At 39.4% G+C, this 21,602-nt stretch overlaps 1 protein-coding gene across 5 annotated transcripts in view; it reads left to right on the top strand.

Annotated features, from left to right (window-relative positions):
* The window catches only part of SCUBE1 (signal peptide, CUB domain and EGF like domain containing 1), a 219,497-nt gene extending 197,895 nt beyond the window's left edge, over positions 1 to 21,602 (top strand). For 2 of the 5 annotated variants that reach the window (XM_064460938.1, XM_064460922.1), the window contains 9 exons: positions 930 to 1,067; positions 2,220 to 2,423; positions 3,847 to 4,008; positions 7,133 to 7,300; positions 8,181 to 8,342; positions 9,803 to 10,000; positions 12,426 to 12,578; positions 13,628 to 13,707; positions 14,863 to 20,608. In XM_064460938.1, the coding sequence (XP_064317008.1) occupies positions 930 to 1,067; positions 2,220 to 2,423; positions 3,847 to 4,008; positions 7,133 to 7,300; positions 8,181 to 8,342; positions 9,803 to 10,000; positions 12,426 to 12,578; positions 13,628 to 13,707; positions 14,863 to 15,015 (1,418 nt within the window). In that variant the 3' untranslated portion in view covers positions 15,016 to 20,608. Of the gene's footprint in view, positions 1 to 908; positions 1,068 to 2,219; positions 2,424 to 3,846; positions 4,009 to 7,132; positions 7,301 to 8,180; positions 8,343 to 9,802; positions 10,001 to 12,425; positions 12,579 to 13,627; positions 13,708 to 14,862; positions 20,609 to 20,635 lie in introns of those variants that run through there. The other 3 variants (XM_064460930.1, XM_064460903.1, XM_064460913.1) reach the window with 2 other exon arrangements.

Genomic DNA, 21,602 nt, shown 5'->3' with positions numbered 1-21,602 from the left:
CACATAGATTTCTTTATGTAGGGAGAGGATGCTTATGTGATTTAGTCCCACCGGATTGTAGCCTTTCTCCCCAGCGGTTACACACAATTGACAAGGGCATTCAGTTCCTCTGGCTTGTGATAGGACAAGAGGAAATGGCCTCAAGTTGCACCAGGGGAAGTTTAGGTTGGATATTAGGAAAAATTTCTTTACTGAAAGGGTTGTCAAGCATTGGAACAGGCTGCCCAGGGAGCTGGTGGAGTCTCCATCCCTGGAGGTATTTAAAAGATGAGTAGACATGGTGCTTAGGGCCACGGTTTAGTGGTGGAATTGGCAGTGTTAGGTTAACGGTTGGACTTGATGATCTTAAAGGTCTTTTCCAACCTAAATAATTCTATGATTACCCCTCAGATAAAACCTTCCAGTATATTTTCATAACCTCCAATCAAAGGCTTTTAAAACCTTTGATATCTGGTGATTTCATTGCTGAAAGAGATGGAATACCAGCTGGTAGTTCCTAGAGGCCCATACCACTATGCTTTAGTCCCAGGACTGCTGCTCTCATGAATTTATGAAAATTGACTCTCTTGCTTTGTTTAACCATCAGATGACTGTATACAGCATTGCTGAACTTAACTAATTTCTGTAAAGAGCTTTCTAATCCTTATGCAGAAGAGAGGCAGGAAATTATAAGCACTGGAGGTACCACTGTGCAGCTTAGCATCACCACACTGTATTTTTGCCTCCTGCATTCACTAGCAAAATAAGCAAACCCAAAACTGCACTGAGAAGGTGTCTAACAATGCATGTGAAATGTTATGAAGCCTGTCACTGCATTCATGATAACCCAGCTGAGATATCGCTTATTAGCCTGTCACTTGCTACTTTGCACCTTGATTTCTTTTCTGTGTTGCTTCTCTTATGCAAAGGAGGTCAATTCCCTTGTACAGACAACTGCCAGGTGACCTTTGTGAATCTTAAGTGTGATTCCTCCAAGAAAAAACGCCGAGGCCGCAAGTCACCATCAAAAGAAGTGTCCCATATCACCACAGAGTTTGAAGTGGAGATGAAGTCAGAAGAAGTCTCAGGTTTGTGAAAGATCTGTCTGTGGAGAGAAATCAGAATTCAGTTCCTCACTGTGTTGCTAGAATCTCTTTTGATGCTATTTCGTGAAGCTGCTATGCAAACCTTTTAGCACAAGCTTCATTCATGCCTTTGCAAATGCAAAGTTTCACAGATTTAATTGAAAGGAATCAGGTATGAAATTAAGTCAAAGCAACAAAGATTGAACCTGCAGCAAAATTCCTTCAAAGCCTCAAGTTAAGTCATACACTTTAATTTAGTCTGATTTCTTTAAACAGCAGAAGTGCTAATTGATGCACAGAGAACGTAAGGATTAGATACAAGTTCTGCAACGACGACGATAAAAATATCCTCCAAAATGTAGGTTGCTGAAACTTCAGTCTGAGAATCAAACATTTTTATCACACATTTGGTAAATTCATGTTTTCATAACAAACTTCAGGAAGAAGAATTGCTTCAAGTTATTCACGAGATGGAATGTTATGCTATAAGATTCAGCCAAAGAAAACATGGGCTGAATTCTATAAACATGTCAGTCCTCAAAGGCAGGTTTCTTAACCCATGAGAGGTACCTCACTAGCCAAGTGATTCAAACAGTAATCATGCCAGAAAGCACCTTTCCTTGTGTCATTTGTACTTTGGTCAGGAAAGCGGGGAGAATTCCTAATCAACAGACTAAAGCATGGGCACAGGAAATTCAGAAACATTAGTGGTGGCAGAATGAACACATACTTGGAAATACAACACAGTGGGAAATTCACCATTCCTCTAGCAGTGCACAAAGCACCAGCCACCGCTACTCTGTACAACAGAGTACAGCGCTCTTGTACAGTGCCGACTTGATTTTGCTAGCTAGATGCTTTCTGCAGCCCTCTCCCCGTGCACTCAGTATAACCAGATTCCTTAATGTTAGAGATACCAGCGCTCAGTGTGCACTTATAGGCTGTGAAACTCAATTTGATGGACCTCCGTGTCCTCCCTTCTCCCTTTAAAAGGCCTGATTTTGAATACAGTGAGCTGCTTCTACAATTTATATGGAGAAGACAGTGAAGCAAACAGAGGTGTCATAGTGCAATGCAGGCTAAGCTTTTTGTTAAACACCTCTTTTTAAACATTAATCTCAATTGCTTCTAGTTTTCTTATCATTTCCCATCTAGACACCTGTAACATTGACTGTGTTCGGAAAAGGATGGAGCAGAAGCTGCAAACTGCAATCAAAACATTGAGGAAATCTATTAATAAACAGCAATTTTACATTCAGTTTTCTGGGACAGAATATGAAGTGGCTCAGAAGCCAGCTAAAGCTACTGAAGGGCATGAAGCTTGCAGTACAGGGCAAGTGCTGCAGGATGGAAAATGCGGTAAGTCCCAACAACTCTATTCAGCCATATCCCCCAAAACAAGCAATCCAAAATTAACTTCTCCCTAGTGAGCCAGGCAGGAAATCTATGAGATAAAAGATGATTTAGATCAGTATTACTCAGCACATGTTCGTGGACTACTGATGGTCCGTAAGTCTTTGAAGGGAGTTCATTAAATGATTGCAGGAAAACAAAAGCAGCATATATATGCACACGCTCCCATGCTGTCAGCCGGTATGTATCAAGGCCTGCCACAAGGCAATGTTGGCAATTAGTTCCCAGTTGCTCCCAGCATCTTATGAAAACATAATTACAATTCTGTAAAACAATAAAATGGTGTTTGCCTACATGTTGTGTGTTTAGTATTACATCGCCTCTCTCACTCTCCTCACCACCAAATAATCCATGACCCATGGATATATTTATATTTAACCCTCAAGATGTCCAATTAAAAAAAACCTATAGAAATCTATTTTAATTTTATGTAAAATACCTAATTTCTTTAAGCCTTTCCCAAGGTTAGCAGGCTCTAGCACTTCACTGGGGGCAAGGTGCTAACGGAAACCTATTAATGGCAGTTCTCAGCACTGCAAGCTTTCTAATCACTCAGAGTCATCTTTGCAAAATCAGCATATCTATTTTTCCGGCTTCTTTTAGACACCAAGTGATTTACAAGCAAAAAGAAATAGTTAAGTGTAGATCTGATAGCTGCCTCTAATGAGTTGGTTCAGAGGCTGTTTTCATCGTATAGCAACAGCAATTTAGAGACTGTGTTGAAAGACTGTTGCTATTAGTGTCTAGAAACCCATACATTTTAACTACCTATATCCAGCAGAGAAAAACATTTAATGCAGATATGTGCTTTGTTGCAGCATGAAAAGCATGTGGATTCATATCTGTATTTAAAACACTATCCAGTGGAGTATTTGAGTGTCAAGAGACATAAAACATTACATGGGATGCATTGCCCTCAGAGAAATCTCTAAAACTGATCTCAGGCGACACACTTTTTGTAGTCATCTTCCATAAAACCGACACATACATGCCCCTAGTGTAAACTAAAAATTCACATCACTTCCCTTATGTTATGCATGACTGTCTTAATTAAACTGCAGTATACTCTTTTAAGACTGCATCAGCTTTACTGACAACATGTGTCTGATAAACACTTCAGTGCATTACAATGCCATTTAATGGCTTAAACAATAGAAGAAGCGCCTTGCCCTGATGTAAAGTGACCTAGACCGCAGTGGAGATGGGCGTGTTTACATCAGGTGAGGATCCTGGACTAACATATGCAAAATATATGCCACTATAATACTGAGGCCAGAGAGACCCATCTTCTCAAAATGTTTGATATAAAGGCAAATGAGGTGGTCAAAATTAAAGTCCTTACGTAGATTCCCGTTTTTTCTTTTCTCAGTTACCTGCAGCACGGGCACCTATTATAGCGGAGAGCATAATCAGTGCGTTCCTTGCTCACCAGGAACATACCAAGACACAGAAGGTCAACTTACCTGTGAGCCTTGCCCAAGTAACGATGGACAGGGAGTAGCAGGCGCCCGGAACGTGTCAGAATGTGGAGGCAAGTTTAATTTGATTATAAAAGGTGTTGCCACACAGCCTGTGAGGCATGGAGGCTAAAAGAGGGGAGAGCCTTCCACACTTCTGTCTTGTAAAGGTAACAGAAGAACCTCTGTGCACTTACAAGCAATATGCAGAATGTTTTGGCTTGCTCCATCTGCTGGCAATGCCAACAAGAAGATGAGACCTACTGCAGCAATGTGAGTTATGGTATGGAAATGAGCAAGCCGAGCAAAGCGCTTTGCTTCAAGTCAGGTATGGAATCTGGACATACCTCGACTTGTAAGGACTCGTCAAGTATATTGTGAGCTAAAGGGATGGATTACTTTGGACTGGTATTGGTGAGTCTAATGAACCTGCTGATTAATGTTTTGCATGAGATGCAGTTTACCTGGTCTAACTGGCAGCAATCATAATTTTGAGGTAGTGATGCTGCAGGAATCTGTAACCTGGACTCAGAGCTAATGATTCCAAGTTTCAACGCTGTTTGAATTCACTGTAGCTTTTGGCAAGTGATGTAGCATCTCTGACTCAACTTCTTGATATACAAATCAGATGATAATGACGATAATACCTGGTTTCAGAAGAGAGCTGTGAAGTTCAGCTTGTTAATGCTTCTTCTGCAATTTGATCAAAATAAGGTTTTAAGACACAACTGTTATTTTCTTTACCTTATTTCATTACAGATGAGCAAAATCTAGTTTATAGCAGATACACTATTTGACTTTAAAAGAAATATGGCCTATCTGCTACACAAGTTCTAACTTTAAAACTTGTCCATGTAATTTACATTAATGGTTTCTTCAAGGACATCAAGAGTGAACAGACAACGAATGGCACTTGAGAAACTGCTGCTTTTTCCCCATCCACTGAATAAAAAAATAACTCTAGTGTCTCCAGTCCAAACATATGGTAGATTTTGCTGATTTACTGTATGAAGGAACTATGACAGAAAAATTCTTGAAATGCTTGGGCATCTTTGTTATGTTGACTTGTATTTAGCCAAAACCCACCAGGAATAGATAATCAAAATAAAATATGAGATTTTAAAGATTGAATATAGTATACTGACCAAAGCAGCAGGACAGAACAACTAGAGGAAAAAGACTGGTTTTGTTCAGGGCTTGCATTTGAATTATTGTTCTGCCCGACAACAAAAAGAAAGCCTTCTGATTATTTTTGCAGCGTGGATCTGTCTCAAAATGTTTGTTGACAGATCACAACAGTCTCTTTTCCTGCTCAACTCTCCTCTTTTCTCTTTGGAAGTGGCAAGAGAGAGTATGCTTTGGACTTCATAAAGCCCCGTCAAAGATTTTATCAGAACCAGTATGTCTCCATAAAATGTGTCAGCATGTGCGATGGAACAGTGTCTTTTGATGAACACAGATTTTGTTAGAAACGTTCTCACCACCTGTGATCAATAGTATTTTTGCATCATAACTTCTGGAGCAGTAATGCCTGTGTCAAAACATATAAGCTATGACTGAAATCCTCACCTCTGTGGGTGAGGCACATACAACAAGTATGTAAGAGATTTTACGTGCCTATTGTGTAGAGCTATGTCGTAGCTGCAAGTGAGTAAGATGCTGTGATACTTAAGTTGCATGTGATCCATGTATGTACAGGGCCAATTAGGAAACCTAGTCATTTGGGGCATTTCTCAAGCAAATCACCTCAGATTGATTCTGTTGGCAATTTCAATACAGAAAGCAAGAAGGGAGCAAGTTAGCTTATTCTTATATACAGGTAAGGACTGAGACATGCTAGTGCTGAAAGCATTGGGTATTTAGCAGTATTAAAACCCAACTGTACTGCTTCTTTAAAAGGATGTCTGTAAGAAGTACTTAATTTTCACACTAAAATCCAGATCCAAATTCACTCTTCATTAACTGCCCTCATGTTAAAGTCCCACGACCAGTTGGACCAGACGGATCAATTTTGCTACAAAAACAATAGCAGAATTGTCTTCAAATTAGTAATATCATAATATTTCTCAGAGGTCTGTGTCACAACAGCCAGCTTGTAAGTCATATTCCAGCCAACTGGAATGGAAGTGCAACTAAATCCCAGGGATCCTGGTCCCGCAGGTGTCCGTAGGAGTTTGACTTTTGTGGGGACAGAACTTGAACTTTTCTTTCGCTCAGGAGCTCTAGTTCATCCTAAGTGCCAAGTTCCCAAGATGGATGTCCCCAGCATTTTCCAGCAAGTATCAGGGTTTTTCAGAGACCCCAACCCCACCTAGAGCCCTCAGAACTTTCAGGTTTTCAAGCCAGTTGTTTCTGTCTGCTGTTCAGTACTCAGGGAAGTAAAATTACAAAGTATTGGGATTAGGCAACCTCAGGGAACACCTAACATCTCAAAGTGCTGGTCTCCCAGGCTGGGGTGGTGTGAAGTTATGCATTAATGCCATAATCTTGAAAAACTTGCCATCCTAATTCTCAGGTGGGTTGTAAAGGACTAAAGTACTCGAGCTATCAAGACCCAAGCCAAACAAACGCCTGTCAGAAAGAGCCTGGAGCTTTTAAACTACCTTGTATCTGTCTGTAGACTCTTTAACAAAGGGCTTTGCTTTACACAAATCACCATTTTCTGGCAGAAGAGCTTCTGACGAGCACTAGTTTTCACAGCTACCTGGAAAGCTGCTGGTATCAGCTGTTCTTATAGAGAGGGTGCTGGACTGGTCCCATCCAGTCTGGTAATCCCATGACCTACTGCTTCCATAGCTATAAAATGGAGATCTAAAAAAATAATTACTTCCTTCATAGGTATGGTGCAAGGTTTCATTTTTTCCTACAAAGCATTTTGAAATTCTCAGATGAAAGACTTAGTGAAAGTACAAAGTGTTCTAACACCATCTTAATAGAGCCCATCTTTAAAGAAAAGAAAAAGCCAAACAGAAACACAGGTAGTGAAAAGCTTATTAAGAAACCAGTTGTATTTACTGGTGTTTTTAGGAAGCAGTTACAGGAACAATACAAAATCAGCAGGTAAGATTAAAATTTGATGTGCAGCTGTCTTGATGTCATGTGTTTCAGTTAAAGGAAGCATTACTATCTACTAGCAGGTTTTATACTTCGTCCAGAAAAGTCAGCTCGCTAATACAGATGATCATTTTCAATTTCTAGGGCAGTGTTCTCCTGGGCACTATTCTTCAGACGGTTTTAAACCTTGTAGAGTCTGTCCTCTTGGTACATACCAGCCTGAACCAGGAAGGACCCTCTGCTTTCCATGTGGTGGTGGGCTTGTGACCAAGTACGAAGGTGCTGTTTCCTTTCAAGACTGCGAAACCAAAGGTGAATTTAAAATCTTTCCACAGTTCGTATTCCAGCTGCTTGCCCTTTTGTTTGTAATCTTCAGTGCCAAGGGGCTTTGAAAGGCTCCAAAACACACACAGTCACTGCATGAAGAAATACTGTGTGTGATTAATTTAAATAGTCAGGAAATCTGTAAACTAGGTATGATCTCCCGAGGTTGCAGAGACTGAACAGGCTTTATGGTTTTCTTTAGAACTTACCACAGGCAGGTACGGAGTCAGCGCTGCAACTGGTAAGTGAATCAGCCCTGCTGCATGGCAAGAAAGAAGACAAAAGTTGCATTAGACAATGTTTAACCTTCATGCATATTTTTATTAACTAAATCAGAAAAACTAAACACTACAGAAGTTATATGAAGTTAAGGATAGATTATTAATGGGCTAGGCAGAAACTGGAAGCATGCAACATGTTGCATGTTCCATAATGTCAACATCCAGTGCAAATGCTGACAAAGGAACCTGCCCAAGTGCATTTTGATTTAGTTACTGGAATTACGTGCTGGCCCTGGCAAACAGACACTAATGAAAACCTCTCTCCTGCGATTGTGAAAGGCATTTTTATTGTTGAGGTAGATATGGATCAGCTCCATTTATTACAAACTCATTGGAAACCACTGTATTAAATACTGTGTTCAAGCTACGTGTAGTTCATAAGGGTTTAGCTCCAGCCTTTGGAACATAATTCTAGTTAGAAGGTCCTTTGTAATGGGAAATACAGGCAGCTACTGTCTTTTTTGCCTTTTGTGGCCTAATAAGTATATTGCAGAACAGGGATCATGAGTTATGTCCAGGGTAGAGGAAAGTTCTCTCTGCACTGAAGATTGCTACTTTCTGAAAATAATATACCTCATACCTTACAGTTCATTGTTCTCCTGGACACTACTACAACTCCACAACACACAGATGTATCCGATGCCCTGTGGGAACATACCAGCCTGAGTTTGGTCAAAACTACTGCATCACCTGCCCTGGGAACACAAGTACAGATTTTGATGGCTCCACTAATGTTACACACTGCAAAAGTAAGTTGCTTTTATATTAGTTGTGAGATGAAGCATATCTTCTGATCTGGACTGCAACGTGAAGGTTCCATCTGTCAGGCTGGACTTCAATTCTGTATTTCCTAGTCAGCATATATGGAACAGTAAAAATTGGGAAAACAATGAGAAAAAAAAAATAAACTGGAAAAGTACCACTTGATGTGTATGTTTTAGCTTTAATGTAATTTGGCAGAGTGTCAGCTACAAGTTAACTACAGAGCTTTTGGTTTCCCAGATCCTGTAAGTTGTCTTGCAGTGATGCGTATTCCTCTGTGTCTCTGTAGAGCAGGATATCTTCTATCAGAGTAACTGCCATTTTATAAATAATTATAAAATACTGGGAGATATGGTCATGCATACTGCAGTTGCCAGGTAATCACTCATGACAGTGAAATCTTCTCATAGACTTTTTTTGCAGTACTTGGCCTCCATTTTAAATTATTACCATTTTAAATATCCCCAAGGATTCCAGTGCAATTTTATTCGGTCTTTTGTGAACAACTGATTCTTTTAAAAAGCAAATTTTTTTCATCTCTACCATGCTAGTTTAAGAGAATGTCTCTATAATAATTAGGGAACGTCATCTAAACTAACTATTCATGTGCAAGTCTCACGTATATTTTTATTCTGATTCTGTGCCGTGTGTCTTTGAAGCCCTTCATCATGTTTAATGTAATCTGACTAAATTAGATAACTGTAAGGAATTTGAAGAAGTTTGATGATTTTCCTATAAAATAAATCCATCCTTATCACTTCACCTAGAAAATCCCTCTTTTCAATCCAATTTCTGACCTTGTGTAATCTTTGAGGCTTGACTTAAGCGAAATATTTAAACACACATCTAGTTTTATGTGGGTGAGTAGGCCTGGAGAGCTCAAGCTTAAGTACCTTACTGAATCAGGCTTCTGTGGCAGATTCAATGGGAGTTTTGAAAACTCAGAAAGTAAAACTGGTCCATCAATGGAGATTCTTTATTAACTGGTTTAATCTAAGATAAAGCAAGGCAGATCTGGAATCAGATACGGTTGGCTATTAGGATCATCACCTCATTCAGCTAAATCAGGTTAAAAAACAAGTGAAGCTAAACCAGAATACCTTCTGCATGGCAGCATGGTCTCAGTGGTAACCACTGTGTGAGTACCTCCACAATGGGGTCATGTTTACTTAGCTGTGTTCGTTTCTTAATCAAATGTTAAAGCAGCCTGAATGAAGCGTTGAATCAGTTTATACACCGGAGATTAAGGTTTTGCAAATCAGTTGGAGCAGCCCTGCAGATCAAGTATTCCTTTAAAGCCTTTCCATACTAAACAAAGAGGCAGCTGGAGAATGTGTGCATTTCTAAAGCCACAAGGAAGAGTTTAGACTTGCTCTTGACAGATCTAGAAAAACACCTCAAATTAGCTAATCAGCTAACACAAATGCTAATTTATGTTTCCCCACAGACCAGCACTGTGGAGGAGAACTTGGGGATTATACTGGCTACATTGAATCGCCCAACTATCCTGGAGACTACCCAGCTAATGTTGAATGCATTTGGAATATAAATCCACCCCCGAAGAGGAGAATACTCATCGTAGTACCTGAGATATTCCTCCCAATTGAAGATGAATGCGGTGATGTTTTAGTAATGAGAAAAAGTGGTAAGTTGCCAGACATGAGTTATACAAATATTTATTGCAAACTGACTGAGTGGAAAGTTCATATTGAAGGGGCGACTGTCTTCATCTCTCCGGTGTTTCTAAAAGGATTCTTGAATGAACCGGCACAGCAAATTAAAACAGAACACTGTTCCAATAACAATTAACAGAGTGTTATTAATTATTCAAGGGTCTTGGCTGAATGAATGAAAGCAGTTAATGGGCTTCTGTCTGGCCCAGTTATCACATGGGATAAATCACTGCCACTCTAGAAGTCGACAAAGCTATGCTAAGTTATATTGGAAGAGCTATCTCCTGCCATCTGTACAAATTGTGCTCTCACTTACCCTTTGCAACTATATATATGCTGCAGTTACTGCTAGATCTGTGCAGTGACACAGCTTGGTACACCCAACACCCTCAAGAAACCCAGTTTTCCCAATTTTATGTGGAGCGGGGTGTACATTATGTCTTTGATTATAAAGTTAATTCAACAACCCCTGAAGTTAAGACAGCAGTGAGATGCACTCCTCCTTCAGTCCCATGTAGGCATCCAGCTTCTGGTGATCCATTGCTAAATCGCCAAGAAGCACCAAACCTGAAAGGCAATTGCTTCTATGGAGCTTTGTTTAAAACAGCATATTTCACTTGCTAAAACACTTTATTTGCTAAAACAATTTTCACCACTTCTTATCCTTGAGGGTTTGTGTTGACATCTCTATATCAGAAGAAAAAACCTGCTCACTATAGCTGGAAGGAAATTGTATCTGTCCAGATCAATTTTTTAAAAACCAAGCACTTACTGTAGCAAAGCAAATCAGTTGTCCTTCTAACCCCGAACTGTGGATTCCCACAGTGAGTAAAGCCAGGCACATCAGAGAAAAGCTTGACTTCCACTTCAGTACCAATAACAGTACCAAAACAACAATACTGTAAAATGAGGACAGGTTTTTGGAGCTGATTTGTGATCACTGTATGTTTGGCATCATAAGAGTAGATCTTATGAGTATTTTTTGTAGTTCATGTACGGTCAGCTGCTAACGTTGCTGTGGAAAAACTGATGGCAGTTCCAGAGTTACAGCTAGATCCACTTTTTTGCCCTTCAAGAATCCAAATCCCATTCAAGTCAAAAGGTCTTTTTTTTTGCCAACATTGGTGAAAGTTGAATCAGCCCTAGCACATTCAGATTTTAGGTTACACTTGTTATCGTCCCTAAATATCCTGTGGCTACAGAGTGGATTTTTTCGAACTAGGTAAGAAGCTATTTTTTCCTTTTGTTTGAAACTCATTTCAACTTACTGGACCCTCATGATACTTTCATAATGATTTGAAGACATCCTTCCTGCTCCATCTGTTACTTATGTTAGGGGCAAATGGGGCTCTTTCTGGTTCCCAGCTATTAGCTCTGTTTCAGCATAGATAAGTGATATTTGCTTTTCAAACCTGCAACCAGCTGTTTTGCACTGGGAGGTGCTGGTCCATTATGATTCCAGTAAGAAAGGCACTGAGGCTTTGTAAGGTATCATTTAAAATGCTATTTATTAGAGCTATCACAGGGAGAGAATAGTATAGATAACCTTATATCCCTTTAGACAGTGGGAACGATTGGCGGTGTAGTATTGAACGGGCCTCTGATCCACAAGCAGCAGGCTGGGCAGACCCTGTGCGTAGAGAGATTTTGCTCTCTCAGTCATTCAAGCTATTATAGGGTTCTTTTACAAGGAAACAACTCTATTTGTCATTTCTACTGTCAAACAGAAACAGTGTTCTCATCAGCACTTCTTGCTGCACTTTTAGATAAAGGCAAGGTCACGCAGTAGCATAATCGCTGGTACCAAGTGGGAGCTGCCTGCAAGTTCCTCTCGTTACGAGCTGGCTGTTTGTCCTGCAGCCATGGGATTTGTGCAGCACAACACAGGCCTGAAGGCCACGCTGGACGTGCAGCACAGCACGGGCCTGGCCATACCCAGGTTAACTGTTCTGTGGATCACCATCTCCTCATGTGCGATGGTCTTTTGGTCAGAATCACTATACCAGGCCATTACATTCTCATAAGTGGTTTATTGCTATCAGATGAACTCCCCAAACTGGGCACGTTACCGCATCTGCCTGGTGTGCAGCTGACTCATGCTTACCTGTCTGGGCTCAGCATACAGGAACGCTGGAATTCAGTGCTAGAGTAGTACACAAAATAAGTAATATTGGTAGCAATGTTATAAATGTCAAAAATTTTCTCTGGCACCTCACTGTCTGCTTAAGCTCCTTGCTGTGGGACAGAGGGGTTCCCATTGCCTCTGTGGAAAAACTTACTTCTTACAGAGAGATAAAGACTACATGCCCTCTATCACAAAAAACTTCTGCTTGCAGGAATACGTCAGCTGAGAAGTTATTTTATACAGAACATTTCTTTATTTAATCTTCTTTCTAGCTTCTCCTACTTCAATTACTACATATGAAACATGTCAGACTTACGAGAGACCTATTGCATTTACCTCAAGATCGAGGAAGCTCTGGATTCAGTTCAAGTCAAATGAAGGAAACAGTGGCAAAGGATTTCAGGTCCCCTATGTGACTTACGATGGTGAGAATGGGATTGTTTTTCATCTTCATGTTATATCTGTATTATAGAAAACTGTCCCTTAGAATCTTTCTTGCACTAATTACAGGGAGAGAAGAATGAGGAAGAACTTGATATAACTCATTTTTAATCCAGTGAATTACTTTAAAACCAGTTGCAAAGACTTTGAAATCATACCTAGTTTTACTTTTATTACTTTTTCTGATACTTTAAGGATGGACAATTTACACAGAATTCTTTAAACTTAATCCTTATCCCACTGAATCCAATAAGACTTCTTTTAATTGGCATTTATCATATGCATAATGACAATACCATTAACTGCTGTACATTTTAAGAAGCCCCTTCATCAAGTCCTACTGGTAACCCATGCAATTTTGAAAATGATAAATTAATAACATAAAATCATATGTCCAACAGAGAAAAACAATGATGCAAAAAGAAATATCCTTTCAGTAACTACTTTCATAAATCCACATTTTAAAACAGTCCGGCTCATCATATAAATTATGCATTAAACTATATTTTGGGCTTTAGGATGATTTCTGTTTTAACAGAACACAGACTTTTCTGGGATACCTTTAGCAGCTGTCAGTCCATCTCTTTTCCAAACACCAGGGCAATTTGGTGAATGATGAGAAAATCTCTATTAAGCTGGTCATTCAGGAATCAAAATGAGAGCTGTTCTCAGGGCAGAAAATGAGGCTCTGTTCCTGACTGTGCTGCTGACTTCATGTATAAACTTTGACGGTTATTTCATACCCCTGGTCCTGTTTCTTCATCTCTAGAAGGCAGATAATAAAGCATTATTATCTGGAGGGAGTAGTCTTTTGGGGTTGTTAGTATTTATACAGATAATTCAAAATTACTGTTCTAAAGCAGTACAGAATTTTAATGTGATTAGAGCATTACAGCATCTTGAGAGACACTGAATAATTAACTGGATACTAAATTTCTCAGCTTTGACTTGAAGAGGAAGTTTAGCTAATGTCTGGCTGTTATCCTCCCAAAGGATGTCACAAACATTCACTCAACAGATCTTTATTTTGCAGAGGATTACCAACAACTAATAGAAGACATTGTTCGAGATGGACGATTATATGCATCAGAAAATCATCAGGAAATTCTAAAGGTAAGAAAATTCTGCTTTATCTGAGGCCAAGAATTCCTTTTACAAAACATTTTCCCAAGATAGTTCTCATTACCCCGATAGGGTCATAATATTTAGACTTCAAGTTTGACTCCAAATTAAGTTCTCTGTCTTCTGAGGTTTATGCTAGTATTTGGAGCAGTGCAAAATCAGCAGCTCAGCTGGGCTCAGCATGTGCGTACCTCCTTTGCTGAATCAGGAACTAAATTAAATGTATGTAACATGATTGTATGTGAGAAAAAATAGTCAATCAAGAATGAAGAACCTATTGTTTGAAAAGCCTTCTTCAGTCTCAGTCTGGCATGTGTTTAAATGAGTCATTGAGTCAGAATTTCCTGTGCATTAAAAAATGTATTAACCTAAATCACTGTCCCGCCTCAACAAGACATAACCGTAATGTAGCAGTGTAAGCTGTCCATGAAACAGTTTTCCAACGGCACAAGCAAAACATTGGAGAGAATTGTGGAGGAAGGCTGCTGGGCTGCCACCTAGAACAATTAACTAATTAAAACTGAAAAAAGGCTGTTCAGAAGGCAGCCATGTAAATGTACGGCTTGGAAGGATGGCAACTGATTAACAGCCGGCTGCCTGGGCCAGTGCTGCCCCAGCCCTGCCAGTACACTCTCACCAGAGCTTTGAGGTCGCTCAGGTCCCCACTCTGGTGCATATGGTCAGGCAGAGGGTCAGCTGAGGTTCTGAATCAAGGCTTTACCAAGGTGCAGAAGGAGGTCCTCAAAGAGCTCGGCATCACTGAAGACCAGCCTTCTCTCTTGTTCATGGGGGGATGGCCCTGGACAACAGGGTGAAACAGGCTGGAAGGACAGTTAGAGGCAGTTTGCAATTCTAATGGCCAACCTCTGCAGCAAGTTTGTAGTTAACCCCGCTGCTACCCTCTCAGTTCAGGACCTTCCGGGAACACTAATTGCAAAAAATCCACCTGGCACAGTAGAAAGAGTCATCAGTATCGAACTCCACAGCAACAGGGAGTAGTTTCCTTACCCTGCTTTACCCAGAATCAAGTTTGCAAAAAAAAATAAAAACCGAACCCTGATTGTTGTTCATCAATTTTGAAAGCTGTGCAGCCACTAAATCCAAAACCTATTTTTATCTAATACATATATTTGTTTTCTCCCACAGGACAAGAAACTGATTAAAGCTCTTTTTGATGTACTGGCACACCCACAAAACTATTTCAAGTACACAGCGCAAGAATCAAAAGAGATGTTTCCAAGATCATTTATAAAGCTACTGCGATCAAAAGTTTCCAGATTTCTACGACCATACAAATAAGCTAGTGGTATTCAATCTATGGTTACTTTGCATTCCTGTCAAATATTGTCTTTCCTCCATAGTAGAAACATTTGCTAATTTGAAGGCTCTATTTTGCAGTCTTTGTTTTCAATTGTATATTGAAGAATACCTATAATGTTTTATAATCGCTAAAAGCCAATGTTCTGAATGGGATTTTTACTACAAAAAAACCTGTGCATCCCTGAGTGCATCTAGTCAGAGATCCAAATTTGTGTCTGCACTAGTGAATCCTCATCTGAAATTACATTACATAGAAAATATTATTTCCAGCTTTTTATTTTTCATCAACAATAACTTCCGTCAAAGCAAAGACGGAATCTGTTCAAATCTGATTAAACTACCTGCAGATAAGTTCTGTTGTAGAAAGAAGTATGTAGTATAAATAATATTTGGATTTTGAATTGCACTTGAAGTTTATATTTGAATCTTTAGAAGAAAACAAAACAATCTAAATTTTGTTATTTCTCATTTGTGGCTTCGTGGAACCTCTGTCCCAGTAGAAAAGGGAAAAAAAAGAAGAAAAAAAAAAACCCAAACCAGATGTATAATTTTGTTTTATGAATTACGTAAGATTGAGTCCCATGCCCTAATGTCCTAATGTTTTAATCTGTCCTCTTCTAAACATCTTCAGACAGAGGTTTGCCACTGTCAATTACTTAATTGAAACAGATTTAGCTCTGGATTTCCATACACCTGTTGGTCCCTTTGAAGGCATTTACAATAGGATAGGTGAGAAATGAACAACAATAACAGCAGTAGTCTTGGTTTTCTTTCCGTTAATAGAGCATCTAATTAAGTACAATATATAAATATATAAATATATACTTCTATTTGTGGGTACACTAGTAATGTTATCTTTAGTTACTGTAAATATTATTCATGCTTAAATCTTTACTCCCACACACCCTATTTACTCATATCTATTTGTAACTTCGCTTAGATGATTAAATGACTTCTCCAAGTGCTTGCCGCTTGGGTTAACACCAAACTGAAGCCTTTTGGAGTTTTATAGTACTGGATAATGGTTTACTCTGGGACAATCTCTTTCCACATACATTATTCCAGGAAAAATAACACCAGTTAAGATGCAACTGCTGTCCAGTAGAGAGTCAGCTATTGCCTCTTCCTTGGGCACCCCTTATGCGCAGGCCAACAGAGTAACCCCTGAGGATGACACACATGAGAGGAGCTCGCTAGGGAGGAATTCGTGTTGGATCTTCCAACTCAGAAAACCTGGGAATGTACCTGTGTCACAGGCCCAGGCTCTGAGGGGTGCGAGGGTGTGAACAGGACACAGTTTTGCAGATGAGTTGGAGGGCAGGCCCTGCAGCCTTCAGAGACCCGGTGCTCCCTTTTATCACCAATTTGCAACTGCAGTGCCCATCAACCACGGGGACTGTACAGTCTGCCAGAGAGCATTAGCCTCGTGGTCAGGCCTTCCTCACAGAGTGACAGGTACTGGTGGGTTAAGATGAAGATAAATCCTGTGTTTCCTGCTGTGTCCTGGCACAGGGGCTAATCTCAATGAGAGAGTAGCTATTTTTATTAGTATTTCAGCCTCTTGAAGTTCCTTCCTCTTGTATATCATTTTCCCTTTTGAACCTACAAGTTTATTACATGGAGAAATTAACTATCACGCCAACATCCTTTCAGAAAAAGACTAACATGCAGGTTTGCTTCACTGCTTTTTTTTTTTTTGCAGTTTAGCGTACCCTTGGGTGCTCTCCAAGACATATATTAAGGGCAGTTATGGTTAATTTCTTACACTTTCTTTTGTCTTTGAGCAAGCAATATTTAAATTTATGAAGTTGTTTTCTGTTGGCTACAAGTGGTTGAATATTCCATTTGTAAGAGACACCTTAAATATTCTGTTGAGTTTTTCTACCTGGCCATCTTGTAATTTTGGCTGCCTTCTTTCCTCTTCTATTGAAGGACTTTTTTTTTTTTATTTCTATGCCCAGACAGTTTTAACTTAAGGTCTAACAACTCAGTTTCTTAATTCATGCATCTTAAGTCTTTGACGAGTTTTCTCTTTAATATATATATATTTATATATTAACCCTCATTTCAAAATGTAACATCTCCATAGAAGCTCTTTTTTAAAGGCTGTTAAACCTAACTTTTTGTTAAGTGTCGGAACTACTTTTATTAAATATTCACTATGGGTTACTAAATGTGGACATTTGAAGGAGAACATCTCATTCGTCCTAGATTCGGTGCATGCCTGGTACAAAAAAAAAAAGTTACATGGATTTTTTTTCCCTAACAGGAGTTATTTGTAGAAAAAAAATTTAATCTTAAAAAAGCAAAAATCTTTTTCGGTACTCAACTATGCATAAGTGTATAGCTAAAAAATTACTTCAGCTGAACAGTATTCCGAAGTCTGATAGGTTATTCAGCTGATTAGTATGGGTCAGGACTGCAGCCATTCTCCTGAAAGATATAAAGGAAAAGATATGAAAGATATGGAGAAAAATAACTTCCTCATTTGCTGAACAATTTACAGCAATCTTTAGTATTTCAAACTTTATTAAGCGGACTTTGGAACCTGATGCTGTGCAGTGAGTTTAGTAAAATCCTTGCTAAAATACTTGATTAACAACCCACACGTTTGGACATAATACCACTGTACAACCCTGGTGCCAAGCAGGACAAGCCTCATCTCTGGAACAGGGCTGAAAGTAATTGCCTCACAAGTCCAGAAACCACTGCCAGCACCATAACATTTTGCAGGTTCTTAGCTACATGGCGAATCTGGTGCCAGAAAGCGAACTACGAGAGGGACGTGTCCCCATTGTAGGCCTGTTAGTGGGGCCTTGGTAGAACTGTGAGACGCGAATACTGGCTGCATTTACTTCTGGTACAGCTTGCCCTGACTTAAAACCACATTAGCCAGCTCATCCTGACAGACAGCCTGCGAGTGTGTGTTAGCTCATGTTTCCCGGAGCCATGTCAGGGCACGGCCTCCACAGTCAGGACAGGGCGCTCAGGGACTTCGGTGGCAAACACAGACTTTGTGTCACAAGAGCAGCTAAAGAGAGAGAGTAATTTGGCCTTCAGAGGTATAGAGTGAAATGCTTCTGAATATATAGGGGCTTCATATGTGATACATTTAGAAAATGAGTCAGGTTTGAATGTTTGCAGCTCTGCACAGAAATGCCTTTGGATGTGCAAATTTCTAATGAAATGAGTAATGACAAGTGGTACATAAGACTGACTGAACCCATTTAAGCTGGTTTGTACAACAGCACAGAATTTTTACATCGGCTCCAACAGTTAAAAATGCTTTGACTTTCATACTAGATTTATAGTCACAGAAACTGGCAGTCACCAAATAGAAGGTGAGCTCAGCTCTTCATTTGTTAATGTAGGTGTAGGGTGTCTTCACTGTAAGAAGTCAGAGAACATTTTGCTACCGTACAATAACCGTACAACAACGAGGAATGTCTTCTTCTATGGAGAAGACCTAGACACATTTGGGAATCAAAAACTATACAAGGAGAAACATGGACGCCTTTAAGAAAACCAGCCTCATCAAATTAATCAATACATCACAGCATATAAAATTTTGGCCTTACCCTAAACACAAAATACTGTATTTAAACATATTCAATAAGTGCAGCCTTCTGTCTGTTCTTATAGAATCACACGCTGTACGCAGAATAGGAGCAACAACATGTTGATGTGTTATTACAGGGAGCCTCAAGGTTTGTGATTGCCCAATTCCATGTCACAGGCTGAGCTTTTTATTTTCAATTTTCAAATGCCTGTATGCTTAAAAGCTGCACCTGTAGCACTTACCATTTTTAGCCTCTCCTCCTTCGTTAAGTACTGCACTTATTTTTAGTAAGGTGGTGGTGGATCATCCCTAAACATTCTTGCGGCCACCAAATCACTGCGTGCATACCTGCTGCAGTCCAGGCGACTGCAACAATCAGACTTTCCTAATCGAGCCCCAGGTCGTGCAGTGAAAGTGCTCGTTAGCAGTTGATGCGGCCAAGGTGCCTGGGTGTGTCGTCTGAGTGCAGGAAGCATCAAGATTCAGTGTACAATAGATTGTCACCCACATCTTGCCCACAATAGCAAGATTTATTCTGCCGAAACTGGATTTAAAGTTTTGAAGTCTTCTTTCAGCCCATTTTCTTCCCCTGCCTGCCTTCCTCCACCACACATTAGAATTTTACCTACAGACCAACTTTTGAAGGAAATTTATTTCCTCATTGTGCCTCCCCCATAGGATAAAGTTAAATCACAACTACTAAAGATTTAGACTGATTTCTCCTACAGATCAGCTTCATACTAAAACTAGCTTACCTAGTAAGCTAGGTTTACTTTAGTTTAAGTTTAGTTTAATTTTAGACTAGCATAAACAAACACAGGCTTGGTCACAGGGTTTTCAGAGAGTCTGCATTCTGAGCTGTCAGCTGGTTGTGAAAGGGCACAGCTCACCTGTAGTCCTGTCTGTAAGCAGAGGTAAGGATGATGCCACGTGAACAGGAGATGTGCTTACATGCATTCAACATTCAAAGAGGAAAGTCAAACCCCAGCCTGTGACCCTTTGTAAGCGCACCCAACAGATTCACATTTCTCAGGTCAGTCTTACCTGTAAACAACCCAGTTTTAGTCTTGCAGATAACAAGTTACAACTAGCAGAAGCAAGAGTAGTGGTATGATTCTTATACAGGAACTGCTGATGGGTCTTTGCCAGCAAAACCTCACTGCTCTGTGACAGTTCCTATGTCTGGACTGAAAATACCTTTGAGTGCTCTTAAAAAAGAAGCTGGAGTGAAATCTTCAACGACTGAGTCCAGTAGCAAATTTCTCAGCCACCTCGGGGGTCCAGACTTTCCCTCTACTAGTGATGGGAATGATCAACACGCGCAGCTACTTGTACCTCTGTCATGAGTTCAAGTAGTTGCATTTTTTTCATAGTTTAAAACCACTGATTGGCAGGAATGGTAGCAACTGGAGAAGTTCTATAGACTCTCAATACCTTGAGACTTTAATGAAATAGTTTACTAGGATGAGAGACTGTTGTAAGCACTTGGAGGGGAAAAAAAAAAAAGGCTTTGTCTCCCTTAAGAATTTACAGAAGAAGGGAAATTTCTGTAAGGTAATATGAACTTATTCCTCAGTGTGAGACCTGGATTCAGAGAGACGGCTCACATATTATCGTAACATTTTTCATCTGAATAGGAACAAACTGGGAAAAAAGACTCTTAAAGTCAAAAGCCTGTTATCTAAGTATCTGAATATATACAATTCCAGTTTGTTACTTCATTTATTTATTCTGTTTCATCACTAAGCTTTTAATCTATAAAATTAATATGTAATATACAAGAGTAAAATGTACAGAAGTACCTTTAGATGTAATAATTTAAACCATCTGTATTCAGAAAGCGGAGGTAACAATTTTAAAGATATACAATTGCAATTCAATTTTAGCCGAATTTCTCAATATCTAGAAAAAGAAGTGGCTTTGCTTAATTAAACTTTATTTTAATGATTGTGAAAATATCTCTTTTTTTAGAGTTTGTTTTTGTTACTTTTTTAATTAAAATTATTTTGTAAATATTGTTTTCTATGTTTTATACCTTAGAAAGGCCGTTAATTTGCATTGACAGCAGCAGATTCTCAACACGATGATTAAAAAGGTACTTTAGGAGACTGGGGTGGATGCGGTCAGTAGCCAGATTCATCCTTCCTCATTACAGCTCCTGTTATTTCTGCAGTCTCACTGGCATCACAGGAAGAGTTTTCTGGGGCAATTTCACCTGCTAATTTTCATAGAATTGTCTCTCAAGTGTCATTCTGAAGTGCTTACCATCTTCGTAATATATAAAGAGTACATATCTGAAAGTTAGTGCTAGTTCTTCTTCTGTTGTTAGGATAAGAAACAACACAAAACTCAGAAATAAGGAGTTCAAAAGATTATGCCCAAATACGGTATAAAGAGAAGGAAAGGCATGGTGCCTCTGTGCCCCTGGGTAGCGGTGGAAGTGATAAAACTTCGGATCAGATCATAGAGCCTTTTTTAGGGAAAACTGCTGCTGAGGTCAGTGGCAGTTTCACCTGCATAAAGTTCACTATGATTGTGTCCACCACCTGTTGAGCAGGAATTTCTGGTAGACTAGATTTTGGGGGGAAATACCTGAAGTGTAGTATTGGTTTCTGTACCAATTTGCTCCATGTAAATCACTGGGCAAGAGTGACATTTTGAACTAAACCCTTGTAGATGCTGCTGGGACTTCTAAGCTTTATTACCAATGTAAATTATGTACAAACAGCTATTTCCACATGAAATGTACCATGATAGTTTAGAGCAAAGATAGTGAATAACTGTACAAAATTTGATACTTAGAAAATAAAACACAGTGGTCTAAGCTTTACCAATATTTTAACACTACTGTCAGATTTGTAGTAGAAAATGTTGTTGTAAATGTACCTTATAAGAAAATACATTTCCTTTTGCCTCTGTATATTAATAGCTTTGATTTCTGTGTCAAAGCTCAAAATGAAGCATGTAATAAAACTTTTGTTAAAATCACTTTCATAATAAACCTAAA

This window comes from Phalacrocorax carbo, chromosome 1 (genome assembly GCF_963921805.1).
Source record: "Phalacrocorax carbo chromosome 1, bPhaCar2.1, whole genome shotgun sequence".
Classification (NCBI taxonomy): domain Eukaryota; kingdom Metazoa; phylum Chordata; class Aves; order Suliformes; family Phalacrocoracidae; genus Phalacrocorax; species Phalacrocorax carbo.
This window is presented reverse-complemented; position numbering and strand designations above follow the sequence as displayed.